General features: G+C 38.1%; 1 protein-coding gene across 1 annotated transcript in view; it reads left to right on the plus strand.

Annotated features, from left to right (window-relative positions):
• ZSWIM6 (zinc finger SWIM-type containing 6) overlaps window positions 1–13,828 on the plus strand; it is a 198,378-nt gene that overhangs the window by 120,482 nt on the left and 64,068 nt on the right. The window contains exon 3 of the mRNA XM_035014498.1: window positions 8,346–8,702. Within this exon, the coding sequence (XP_034870389.1) occupies window positions 8,346–8,702 (357 nt within the window). The remainder of the gene's footprint in view (window positions 1–8,345; window positions 8,703–13,828) is intronic.

Raw genomic sequence — 13,828 nt, forward strand, 5'->3', positions numbered from 1 at the left:
AATTTGCAAACACGAAACCAGCCCTACAAAAAATCTTGAAAGGGGTCCTCTAAGCAAAGAGAGAGCCTAAAAGCAACATAGACCAGAAAGGAACACAGGCAATATACAGTAACAGTCACCTTACAGGCAATACAATGGCACTAAATTCCTATCTTTCAATAGTTACCCTGAAAGTAAATGGGCTAAATGCCCCAATCAAAAGACACAGGCTATCAGATTGGATTAAAAAACAAGACCCATCGATATGCTGTCTGCAAGAGACTCATTTTAGAACCAAAGACACCCCCAGATTTAAAGTGAGGAGTTGGAAAACCATTTACCATGCTAATGGACACCAAAAGAAAGCTGGGGTGGCAATCCTTCTATCAGACAAATTAGATTTTAAACCAAAGACTGTAATAAGAGATGAGGAAGATCACTATATCCTACTTAAAGGGTCTATCCAACAAGAAGATCTAACAATTGTAAATATCTATGCCCCTAACATGGGAGCAGCCAATTATATAAGGCAATTAATAACAAAAGCAAAGAAACACATCGACAACAATACAATAATAGTGGGGGACTTTAACACCCCTCTCACTGAAATGGACAGATCGTCTAAGCAAAAGATCAACAAGGAAATAAAGACTTTAAATGACACACTGGACCAAATGGACTTCACAGACATATTCAGAACATTGCATCCCAAAGCAACGGAATACACATTCTTCTCTAGTGCCCATGGAACATTCTCCAGAATCGATCACATCCTAGGTCATAAATCAGGTCTCAACCGGTACTAAAAGATTGGGATCATTCCCTGCCTATTTTCAGACCACAATGCTTTGAAACTAGGACTCAATCACAAGAGGAAAGTCGGAAAGAACTCAAATACATGGAGGCTAAAGAGCATCCTCCTGAAGAATGAATGGGTCAACCAGGAAATTAAAGAAGAATTAAAAAAAATACATGGAAACCAATGAAAATGAAAACACAACTGTTCAAAATCTTTGGGATGCAGCAAAGGCAGTCCTGAGAGGAAAGTATATAGCAATACAAGCCTTTCTCAAGAAACAAGAAAGGTCTCAAGTACACAACCTAACCCTACACCTAAAGGAGCTGGAGAAGGAACAGCAAATAAAGCCTAAACCCAGCAGGAGAAGAGAAATCATAAAGATCAGAGCAGAAATCAATGAAATAGAAACTAAAAGAACAGTAGAACAGATCAACAAAACTAGGAGCTGGTTCTTTGAAAGAATTAACAAGATTGATAAACCCCTGGCCAGACTTATCAAAAAGAAAAGAGAAATGACCCAAATCAACAAAATCATGAATGAAAGAGATCACAACCAACACCAAAGAAATACAAACAATTATAAGAACATATTATGAGCAACTCTGTGCCAGCAAATTAGATAATCTGGAAGAAATGGATGCATTCCTAGAGATGTGTCAACTACCAAAACTGAACCAGGAAGAAATAGAAAACCTGAACAGACCTATAACCACTAAGGAAATTGAAGCCGTCATCAAAAATCTCCCAAAACACAAGAGCCCAGGGCCAGATGGCTTCCCAGGGGAATTCTACCAAACATTTCAAGAAGAATTAATACCTATTCTTCTGAAACTGTTCCAAAAAATAGAAATGGAAGGAAAACTTCCAAACTCATTTTATGAGGCCAGCATTACCTTGATCCCAAAACAGACAAAGACCCCATCAAAAAGGAGAATTACAGACCAATATCCCTGATGAACATGGATGTAAAAATTCTCACCAAAATACCAGCCAATAGGATCCAACAGTACATTCGAAGGATTATTCACCACGACCAAGTGGGATTTATCCCTGGGCTGCAAGGTTGGTTCAACATCCGCAAATCAATCAACATGATACAATACATTAACAAAAGAAAGAACAAGAATCATATGATCCTCTCAATAGATGGAGAAAAAGCATTTGACAAAGTACAGCATCCTTTCTTGATCAAAACTCTTCAGAGTATAGGCATAGAGGGTACATACCTCAATATCATAAAAGCCATCTATGAAAAACCTACAGCGAATATCATTCTCAATGGGGAAAAACTGAGAGCTTTCCCCCTAAGGTCAGGAATGCGGCAGGGATGTCCACTATCACCACTGCTATTCAACATAGTATTGGAAGTCCTAGCCACAGCAATCAGACAACAAAAAGAAATCAAAGGCATCCAAATCGGCAAAGAAGAAGTCAAACTCTCACTCTTTGCAGATGATATGATACTTTATGTGGAAAACCCCAAAGACTCCACCCCCAAAACTGCTAGAACTCATACAGGAATTCAGTAAAGTGGCAGGATATAAAATCAATGCACAGAAGTCAGTGGCATTCCTATACACCAACAACAAGACAGAAGAAAGAGAAATTAAGGAGTCGATCCCATTTACGATTGCACCCAAAACCATAAGATACCTAGGAATAAATTTAACCAAAGAGGCAAAGGATCTGTACTCAGAAAACTATAAAATACTCATGAAAGAAATTGAGGAAGACACAAAGAAATGGAAAAACGTTCCATGCTCATGGACTGGAAGAACAAATATTGTGAAGATGTCAATGCTACCTAGAGCAATCTACACATTCAATGCAATCCCCATCAAAATACCATCCACTTTTTTCAAAGAAATGGAACAAATCATCCTAAAATTTGTATGGAACCAGAAAAAACCCTGCATAGCCAGAGGAATGTTGAAAAAGAAAAGCAAAGCTGGCGGCATCACAATTCCCGACTTCCAGCTCTATTATAAAGCTGTCATCATCAAGACAGTATGGTACTGGCACAAAAACAGGCACATTGATCAATGGAACAGAATAGAGAGCCCAGAAATGGACCCTCAACTCTATGGTCAACTCATCTTTGACAAAGCAGGAAAGAATGTCCAGTGGAAAAAAGACAGTCTCTTCAACAAATGGTGTTGGGAAAATTGGACAGCCACATGCAGAAGAATGAAACTGGACCATTTCCTTACACCACACACAAAAATAGACTCCAAATGGTTGAAAGACCTCAATGTGAGACAGGAGTCCATCAAAATCCTAAAGGAGAACCCAGGCAGCAACCTCTTCGACCTCAGCCGCAGCAACTTCTTCCTAGAAACATCACCAAAGGCAAGGGAAGCAAGGGCAAAAATGAACTCTTGGGACTTCATCAAGATAAAAAGCTTTTGCAAAGCAAAGGAAACAGTCAACAAAACTAAAAGACAACCGACAGAATGGGAGAAGATATTTGCAAATGACATATCAGATAAAGGGCTAGTACCCAAAATCTATAAAGAACTCATCAAACTCAACACCCAAAGAACAGAGAATCCAATCAAGAAATGGGCAGAAGACATGAACAGACATTTTTCCAAAGAAGACATCCAAATGGCCAACAGACACATGAAAAAGTGCTCAATATCGCTCGGCATCAGGGAAATCCAAATCAAAACCTCAATGAGATACCACCTCACACCAGTCAGAATGGCTAAAATTAACAAGTCAGGAAACGACAGATATTGGCGGGGATGCAGAGAAAGGGGAACCCTCCTACACTGTTGGTGGGAAGGCAAGCTGGTGCAGCCACTCTGGAAAACAGTATGGAGGTTCCTCAAAAAGTTGAAAATAGAGCTACCATATGATCCAGCAATTGCACTACTGGGTATTTACCCCAAAGATACAAAAGTAGGGATCCGAAAGGGTACGTGCACCCCGATGTTTATAGCAGCAATGTCCACAATAGCCAAACTGTGGAAAGAGCCAAGATGTCCATCGACAGATGAATGGATAAAGAAGATGTGGTATATATACACAATGGAATATTATGCAGCCATCAAAAGGAATGAGATCTTGCCATTTGCAACGACGTGGATGGAACTGGAGGGTATTATGCTGAACGAAATAAGTCAAACAGAGAAAGACATGTATCATATGACCTCACTGATATGAGGAGTTCTTAATCTCAGGAAACAAACTAAGGGTTGCTGGAGTGGGGGTTTGGGGGGGAGGGATGGGGTGACTGGGTGATGGACACTGGGGAGGGTGTGTGCTCTGGTAAGCGCTGTGAATTGTGCAAGACTGTTGAATCCCAGATCTGTACCTCTGAAACAAATAATGCAATATATGTTAAGAAAGAAAAAAAAAAAGAAGAATGTAGCAGGAGGGGAAGAATGAAGGGGGCAAATCGGAGGGGTAGGCGAACCATGGGAGACGATGGACTCTGAAAAACAAACTGAGGTTTCTAGAGGGGAGGGGGGTGGGAGGATGGGTTAGCCTGGTGATGTGTTTTGAGGAGGGCACGTTCTGCATGGAGCACTGGGTGTTATGCACAAAGAGTGAATCATGGAACACTACATCTAAAACTAATGATGTAATGTATGGGGATTAACATAACAATAAAAAATTTTAAAAAAAGTTTAACGAGCACTTTTACTATGTGCCAGGTGCTTTACATATGTTATTTTATTTAAATCCCCTAAACAACCCTTGGAGGTGTTTCTAGCCCCATTTCACAAACGAATAGAGCAAGACTCAGAGAGGTTAAATAACATGTCCAGATCACACAGCGTTTAAATGAGAGAGCCTGATGGGAATCAAAATGTCTCTACTGCCAGAGCTTCCACAATGCTGTGCCTTGGTTTCTGCTTTGTTTTTCTTCAGGTCTGCAGATTGAGAATGTGAATACTAACATTTTATTGGGCTCACTGATAAAACATGATGGTGATGAAACAATTTGCCCTGTGAGGTTTGCTTTTATGGGATTAACTGTCTTTGACAGATTGTATTTTGTAAAGTCAAAGAAAAAAAGGTTTATATAATTTTTTCAGTTTTAGTTCTTTGAAAATTAATTGCCCGTGTTTTACTATGGAGTGCAGAATTGCCCCTTTCTTTGTCCTCAGTTCTGTCATACAGAACAGTTAACTATACCAGAAAGAGATTTTGTATTTGCAGTTCTAAAACAGTGGGTCATCAGGGTTTGTCAGAACTCCAGAAAGGCAAAATCCATTCTTAGGAGCATTATTTTGTTTCAGGTCGCCCACTCCCTAAGAGACAAGACCAGCTGTGGGTAGGGAGTAAGGGCTGGAGAAAGGATGGCTTATGTAGCTGTCTAGGGATTGTTGAGGGAGGAGTATTCTCCTTGTTTCTTTTGCAAGTGCTCTGGCATGATTCAGAACCAACTGAGGGTGAGCTGGAATTTCAAAGAAGGTTTCTCACAAGACTCAAGTGAGACCTGCTGGAGTTCCTGCATACTGACTCAGTATTGCATAGTCTTATAAAGTAATATACCAGTTCTCACTTATATGTGTGTTGTAATTTTCCTGTATTTCAAATAAAGCCAGTCACCTCTAGCAACATCAGCCATCCCAACCTAAAAGTAAGGCGGGGGAACCCCCAAACAAATAAGCCTCAGAGTATTGAATAGCTGCCACAAAACTAGTCAAATTAGAAGCGCAGCTGGCCTGAGGGCAAAGAATTTTCTATGAAAAAGACTAGCTGTATAAGAGAGGAGACCTTGTGATGGCTGATAGTGGAGAAAAGTAACAAAAAACCTGCTTAAAAAATACTGTCACCTGCAGTTGCCTGTTATAGGAAGTGTTGCCCCCCCTCATTTGGTAACACCAGATGGTCAGCTGATTAGGGTGGCAGGGTAGAACTTAACAACATTTAGAAATCTTTCTAAGAAAAATGGTTGGAATTTTTAAAGGAGTTCGGGTACTTGAAAGATAATCTAGAATTGTTTTGAAAATGAACATTCATAAAATGTCTTAATCTTTGATGATATCAGATTAATGAAGTGTTACTCTGTGAGACATGTATATGTTTGTGTGCTCTCACATATCTCTTGAATTAAATTGTTTTGGAAGTCACAATATTTTATAGTTTGCTTTTTAAAAGACTATGAGAATAGTCAATACTTGTAATGGAATTGAATAATGAGTTTTACCTTTGGCATAATTTCATGGTAGCAGCATTTAATTTACTTTACTTCTTTCTGACTTACACAGCTGAAATGGTTTTCTGTAAAACTATTTGAGGGATTCATCACTTTTCTTAAGGGCTTCTTCTTTGGTAGTTAAATCAGTCTGTTTTGAAGTATGCGTTATGTTATACCCTTATAGACTAAATACTAACTAGTTCAACTCTTGGATCGTCAGTTGTCTTGGCTTTGCCTGTGATTGGTGAAGTTCTCTAATATCACTTTCATGGAGAGACAAAGATGGTGACTTTGGTGGACTAGGAGAGATAGAGTAGTGTTAAGCTGGGAAGGATCAATTTTATAAATGGTCAATTTATGATAAATCTTTCCCCATAGCGATAACTGATTTCTTTGTACACATATATGTATGTGACAGGTGGAAAATGTTGAGATCCCTTGCACTAAACGTACAGAATATACTTGAGAACTTTCTGAATTGTCTCTTACGATCCATTGGTTTTTTTTTTTTTTCTATCTTAATCTGTGCCTGTCCTGTGGATTTTAAATTACTGTATGCTTATAGTACCTCTGGTATATAATGTAAGTTTGCCCTTATTATTCTTCACTTTTGAAATTTTCTTGGGTGTTTACTTCTTCTGTGACTTTTTCCTCATGGGAAAATACGTTCAAAATTTTTTAAAATACGATTTTACATCACTATGTATCTTTAATTGTCATATTCAAAAAACTTCTTGACTCAAAGAGATAAGGGAGACTGGGATATTCATTCTGAAACAGAGATAATCTCTTTGTAAGAAAAACAAAGGTTATCATATTACAATTCTCTAAATTTCTTATCATGAAGTTTAATAGTAACTTTAGGGATTGTTCTTTTTAAATTGATTAATTTGGTAAAAATTATTACCACACATTTCTCTTTCCACTATGTTAATAAATATGAATTATTAGGATGAAGTTATATTACTCTGAAAGATTTCTTTTGAGTAGTGAGTAGTATTTCTTCCAACTCTCTGGCCTGATTATCATCCCTTGGGGAAGACAGTAACTAGGGTTCAAGTGCCCCACATGTGAATTTTAGGCATCATTTGGCTGTCATTCTCATGTCCTATGTCTGCCATCCCTCCCAGATTTCCCACATGGTAAAGATCTTTGTCTTTGTGAATGAAGACAGTGTCCTGCTCAATGAACTTTATTCAAGTAGTACAGATAGTGGAAAGCTGAAAGAGAGCCAGAGGGTTCATTCTGGAGCTTGGGTTTCTGTCAGGTACCCAAAATCTTGAGGTAGATCAGTGTGCAGGAGGTTCCCAAAGTGATCTCCTGAAGGTTTAGCCCTTACCCCTGAATTTGGCTCTCAGAGAAAGAAGGTGGAACTGAGTGGATGTGCCCCCCACCCAAAAAAAAAAATTAGGATTAGCTTTCCACATATTTATAGAGACGTAGGGAGGAGGTTTTGTCCCCTGGCCATACAGGCCAGGACTGACTGATGGCAGTGTGGTGGGAGGCAATTTTCAGAAGGCTGTGAGCTCTTCCTATGGCTGTCTAAGGGTTGGGGGGAATTGTTGCATGTGTGGGATGCATGTCTCATGTCTGGACCATTATAAGCAGTGGCCACATGGCCTATTGGTTAGGGAGGGTGTGGAAGATTTGTGTGTAGTTCCAAGTTTAAATTGTAAGGCCCCTTTCCACTGGGCGATTTTGTGTTCTCGTGTGTTTGTGTGTGTGTAAATTTATTTAACAACCTTACATCTGTATCAGCTCATTGTGAGCTACTTAGACTGTGGTATGAGATCCGGTGGGCTTTGCAGTTTCATCAGTAGACATTGCTAATGGACCTTGCTGTATTGGGGCATATGTCATGCATGTTACATAAAGGATTATTCAGTAAAAAAATTTATCTGGTCAATGTGTGTGAAAGGCCCACCCCAGAGTTGCATTGTTGGTTGGAGGATGCTAGTGGCCGCCTGGAGTAAAGGTGGAGGGAAGGGGGGAGTTTGTTGAGCAGAAAACCAAGCTGGCCTACTCTACTTTGAAAAGTTTAAAAAAGAAAAGGAAGAAAACCACTGATTTTTGTCAGGTATACCACAGATTCAGAGTAATTGAGGCTTATGAGTGCTGTGATCTAACAACTTCCTGTCAGTGTGATGGCGGCATATTGCCGTAAGTGGTTTTGTATGGCTACATGAAATACTTCAGCATGTCTGTTGAATACCATTTCTTTTTTTACCTGTAAGACGTGGAGAGGGGGAGGTGCAGAGGATGTTTGAGTGGCCTGAATGTTTTTACTTGAAAATAAAAACTGTTGTATTTTATTCTTGCAGCTGTCAAGTCCTACACATTTCAAAGAATTAGAAATAGTTCATAGCATCTGAAGGCAGCAGCTAAACTCTCTCTTCCCTTTCTCTCACACAGGTTTCCACTTGAGTGGCACAGTGACAGAACCTGCAATACAATCGGAGCCAGAAACTGTTTGCAACGTGGCCATCAGCTTTGATCGTTGCAAGATTACCTCAGTGACCTGCAGCTGTGGAAACAAGGACATATTTTATTGTGCTCATGTTGTGGCACTGTCTTTATACCGCATCCGCAAGCCAGATCAGGTCAAACTGCATCTTCCCATTTCAGAGACTCTCTTTCAAATGAATAGAGACCAACTACAGAAGTTTGTACAGTATTTGATCACAGTGCACCACACAGAAGTTTTGCCAACTGCTCAGAAATTAGCAGATGAAATTCTTTCCCAGAATTCAGAAATCAACCAAGTTCACGGTGAGTTAGAGGCATTCATTCTGTAGATTTCTTCTCTTACTCTTTTTCATTTATAATTTCAGTTCTTCTGCATAAAAATGAATTAAATGTGAATTTAGGTCATCAGCATTGCTCTTAAGTAGCCAAGAGAGATTTTTAAATTATTTTTATTTAAATTATTTTTATTACTGAAGTATAGTTGACATACTGAGATTTTTAAGTTTAGTTTTGCATCCTAAAACATTTCTTTTGAAGTGTTTTGTGTATTCTACTAGATACCAAGCCTTTTGTGCTCAGAAAAACTTGTCATTTATTAAAGCTTGTCTCTTACACTTTTTCTTTTGGGAAAATTTCATCAAATATTAGATACTAGTTATGGAAAACACGTACTTAGTCATTTAATTCACCTTTGTCAGCTTTTATCAGTTAACTGACTTGCTCATACTCTGAATTGTTTTTTCATTTTCTTTTAAAATTTATTTTCCAAAGCAGGGCATTTCTTTCTTTTCCTCCCTTCTTCCCTTCCTCCCTCCCCGCCCTTCCTTCCTTCCTTCCTTCCTTTTTTCCTCTCTCACTCTCTCTCTCTTTCTTCTCCCTTCTTTCCTTCCTCTCTCACTCTCTCTCTCTCTTTCTTCTCCCTTCTTTCCTTCCTTCCTTCCTTTTTTAGAGAGGGGGAGAGACAGAGAGAGAGAGAGGGCCAGACAGAGGTAGAGGGAAAGAATCTTAAGCAGACTCCACACCCAGCACAGAGCCTGACATGGGGCTCAATCTCACAACCCTGATATCATGACCTGAGCTGAAATCAAGAGTCGGACACTTAACTAACTGAGCCATCCAGGCGCTCCCAAAGCAGGACATTTCTGACAGGATGCCTCATAGTAAGAAAATAAATTATTCTTAGAAAAATATTACAACTTGTTCAGAGAGAATTTAGGAGATGACTATCATTGTGTATAAGAAATCTCAAAAATGGTTTCTTTTGGATTTTTAATATTCTTTTTTTTCTTTTTTTTTTAGATTTTTATTTATTTATTTGACAGAGAGAGAGAGATAGCGAGAGCAGGAACACAAGCAGGGAGAGTGGGAGAGGGAGAAGCAGGCTTCCCGCCAAGCAGGGAGCCCGATGTGGGACTCGATCCCAGGATCCTGGGATCATGACCTGAGCCGAAGGCAGACGCTTAACGACTGAGCCACCCAGGCGCCCTCTTTTGGATTTTTATACACGGAACATTATCTCATTTATTTGTAAACACATTTATCAGCTACTTACTTTGTGCATTGCAAATATGTTGATTTACAAGAATATATGTGCAACTTGTCAGAAATACACCCACCACCTATTTCATGGGGTTTGTTAACACAAGATAAATAATATGGTTAAATTATAGGTTGCTGTGCTTTAAAAACATTTAGACATAATTTTAAAAATATTTAAAAATATATTAAAGAATGTAACACAATCTTGACTAAGCAGCTCTTGGGCCTAACATTTTTACATTTCTTTGGTTATATCGATGAGATATAGGGCCAGTCACTCAACTCTATTTTAGTTTTCTTCAAAGTCATTTATTACTTTGGTGAATATAAATGTTTAAGGAAAGCAAGTTTAAGGTTATTTCTTGAAAACTTTTAAAATTGTGAGATAAAACATATAGAAAAGTGCATAAAATATGAACGTGTAGATTAATAAAGTGAACCAACACGCATCTCCCAGAAATAGACTATTCTCAGCACTTGAGAGAGTTCCCTATGTCCCCTCTCTGTCACAAGCTCCTCTCTCTTCCCCATGGTAACCACTGCCTGGTTTTTATGATAATCACTCCCGTGGTGGTTTGTATTTTGTTGTTGACATCATTAAACACTAGTTTTAGTTTTACTTGACTTTCATTCAAGTCATGTTTGTAAGATTTATGCCTATTGTTTCATGTACCTGTAGTTCATTCACTTTCATTGTTCTAGAGCAGCACTGTCCAAAAGAAACATAATGTGAGCCACATGTATAGTTTAAAATATTCTAGTAGCCTATTTAAAAAGAAACAAGTAAATTAATTTTAATGTTTTATTTATCTCAATATTCATAAATATAAATTCAACAAAGAATTGACGTAATACTCTTTTTTTCATAGTAAGTCTTTGAAATCTGCTGTTTTATACTTACAGTATATCTCAAACCACAGCATCATCACAGTGCAAGTGCTTAATAGCTGGGGCTCCCTTAATGGACAGCACACCTCTAGAATATTTTAGCCATGAGAACATCACTGTTTGTCCATTACACTGTTTACGGATCTTGTTTTGAATAAAGCTACTGCGAACATTCTTTTACAAGTCTCCTGGTGCTGTAAGATACTTTTAAAATGGTTTTTATGTCAGAGGAACATCCATATAGCCATATTTCTTCTAGTACTCAGCTTTATTAAAGTGTGTTAAGCATTTTACTTGGTACAGTCTGCCATTGTTAAATAACAGTGTTGTAAACAACTGTGGCACAGAAGTACCTTTGACCCACCAAAAGCACATGCACTCAAGGACTTTTTCAAGTAGTCTTCTGCTCTGTCCTATCACCTGGCTCAATGTTGTTGCTTTGTGAAAATTCAGGCCAGTTCACAGTCATCTCAGAGATTTCTCAGGAGCCTATCTGTGGCTTCTTATTAAATTGTTCAGTGGAGGTAGAAGAATAGGATACACCATTTCTTCAAACTTTTATGTGTTTTCTTTCTTTTTTTTTTTTTCTCTGAATTTTTATAATCCATTAGGGTTACATTAGTCTCTGAGTTTTAGTTTAACCAGAGGTCCACATCAACAATCAGTTTTTTGTTCTGCATGTGTCTTCCTTGTTTTGAAGAACAGCAGCCCCCAGAATTTCTTGTCTAACAGCTTCGAAAATTCACTTCCATATTGAAATAGTAAGACTAATGAATCAATGTAATCTGAAGTTGGATGCGAGAAAGTGTTCATGTGACATTGTATTTCTTTCAGATTTTCTAAAAGTAGAAGAAAAAGTTATCTAAGGAAATAGCAAGGACAGAATACAGGTTAGCTTTAGGCTTAATGTGATTTTCAAATAACTTTTGTATGAGAGCGGCTTCACGAGAGCAGTGAACTTGAGCAGTTTATCCCGCCAGCTTCCTCTTCACTTAATTTATCATGAGATTTGCTCCTAGCCTGGAAATGGGCCAGTTAACATGAGCCACCTTCCTGCCTTCCATCATAGTGTGACAAGTGGTAAAAAGAAGAGAGGTAGGAAGCAGGCCATGACCTTAAGTGACAAAATGGGGAGTCTGCTCCTTGGAGGGTCTTATTTTAATTCTTAGATTGATGACTTACTAGAGGGTGGGATTAAGAAATATTCTTCAATTATTTGACCATACGATCTCACCTGCCTCCAAACACCCCCAAAGTATTCTCCAAACTGTTAAAGCAGTACATTTTTATATGGTCTTTTTGGGTGTGTTTTTTCTTTGAGAAGAAAGATGTCTTGAACACAAAGATTGGTAAAAGTTAAGTTTTATCTTAAGGAGAAGTATCACTTTTACTTGGCCAGATAAATAGAGTCAGGCTAGGATTTAGATTCAGTTACCTGAATCGGTATCTTAAAGCCAAAGAAGTTAACCTTATCTAAGGCCTTTTTAGAAGAAAATCATAATTTGTAAGTAATTAGAAACTACATTGGTAACAGTTGGTTATTCGTTTTACTTGTGAACATATCCTAATACTTCTTAAAATTCTGTTGGTTGCTTTTCCTTTTTACAGTTGACCCTTGAACAACACGGATTTGAACTGCACAGGTCCACTTATACCTGTTTTTTTTTTCAATAAATATATGTATCATACTGTAAATGTATTTTCTGTTAAAAATTTTCTTAACATTTTCTTTTCTCTGGCTTACTTTATGGTAAGGGTACAGTATAAAATACATATATAAAATTTACATGTTGATACTGTTGACATTATTGGTAAGGCTTCTAGTCAGCAGTAGGCGATTAGTAATTAGGTTTTTGGGCAGTCAAAAGTTATATGTGGATTTTCGATTGCATAGGGGGTTGGCACTGTAGGGTCACTGTATTTGGAAATATGTCATTTTTACAAGAATTCTATCCTGAGGAATTAAAAGCTTTTTCAAGACAATTTCAGGCACATTATTCCTAACAATTTCCTTATCAGCTTGGTATTGCAAATTTATAATTGTAGTAGGTTCGAGGGGAAGAAACTGAGGAGAATGGGTTAATGACATCCAAGGTCAGAGATTCAGCAAAGGTAGTTGAAATATAGCCTTAGTTATTGTAATAGTTAAGTCCTTTTCAGTAGACTTTTTTTGCATTTCTTTGTGTTTTCATAAAATTTCCCCCACATAATTTTGATTAGATTATAAAACTAACTACTGTATGGTAAATAGTGGCTGTAAGATAGTTGATGTTAATGGCCCTCCAAGGAGATTGCTGGTTGTAGTTCTGCATTTTTTTTTCCAGCAAAATTGTTTGCTTTTGGTTTTACATTCTAATGAAACTTCCCAACTTCCACATTCTTAAAAAAGATGCTGGTGTCTTTGCTAAGTACTTTTCTAGAAATTTACTGATTTCCAAGTGCTAGTCCACCCTCCTAGTTAACTCAGCCTTTTCTGGTCCTTTATGTTTCCTATTAAAAGAGATGTATTATATAGATTGGTAATCATGGTGTAGGGACAGAACATGGAACTTAAAATCTGAAAGCCTTGAGTCCAGTATTGTCTCTACTATGTATTATCTGAGTGACCTTGGGTGAAATTCATTTTTTCTCATTTAAAATGGTCATGCTCTTCTCTAACAGCATTGGGAGAATTTTAATAAGGTATACATGTATAATAATAATACTACAATATAACCGAGTTTACCTCATGTTTAGGGTATCCAGAAATACTCATGAGAGAAGAAACCAGTTGGGGGATGAATGATATCAGAGTTGGAGGTTATCTTACTTTCCTCTAACTTTCTGGCATGTATTTCTTCTCCTTTCTTTTTGGGCACTTTGGTTTCGTGACACCCCCCTCTCCTCGCCCCCATGAGCTAGGCTGTACTGGGCACATTGCTGCAAAGAAGGACAGACTGAGAGAAAGCTGGCATTGGTCCAGACTTGGAACAGCGGTGGTGGGGAGGGGGTGGTCATTGCAG

Source organism: Mirounga leonina, unplaced genomic scaffold, assembly GCF_011800145.1.
Source record: "Mirounga leonina isolate KUSES-001 unplaced genomic scaffold, KU_Mleo_1.0 Mir_168, whole genome shotgun sequence".
NCBI lineage: Eukaryota > Metazoa > Chordata > Mammalia > Carnivora > Phocidae > Mirounga > Mirounga leonina.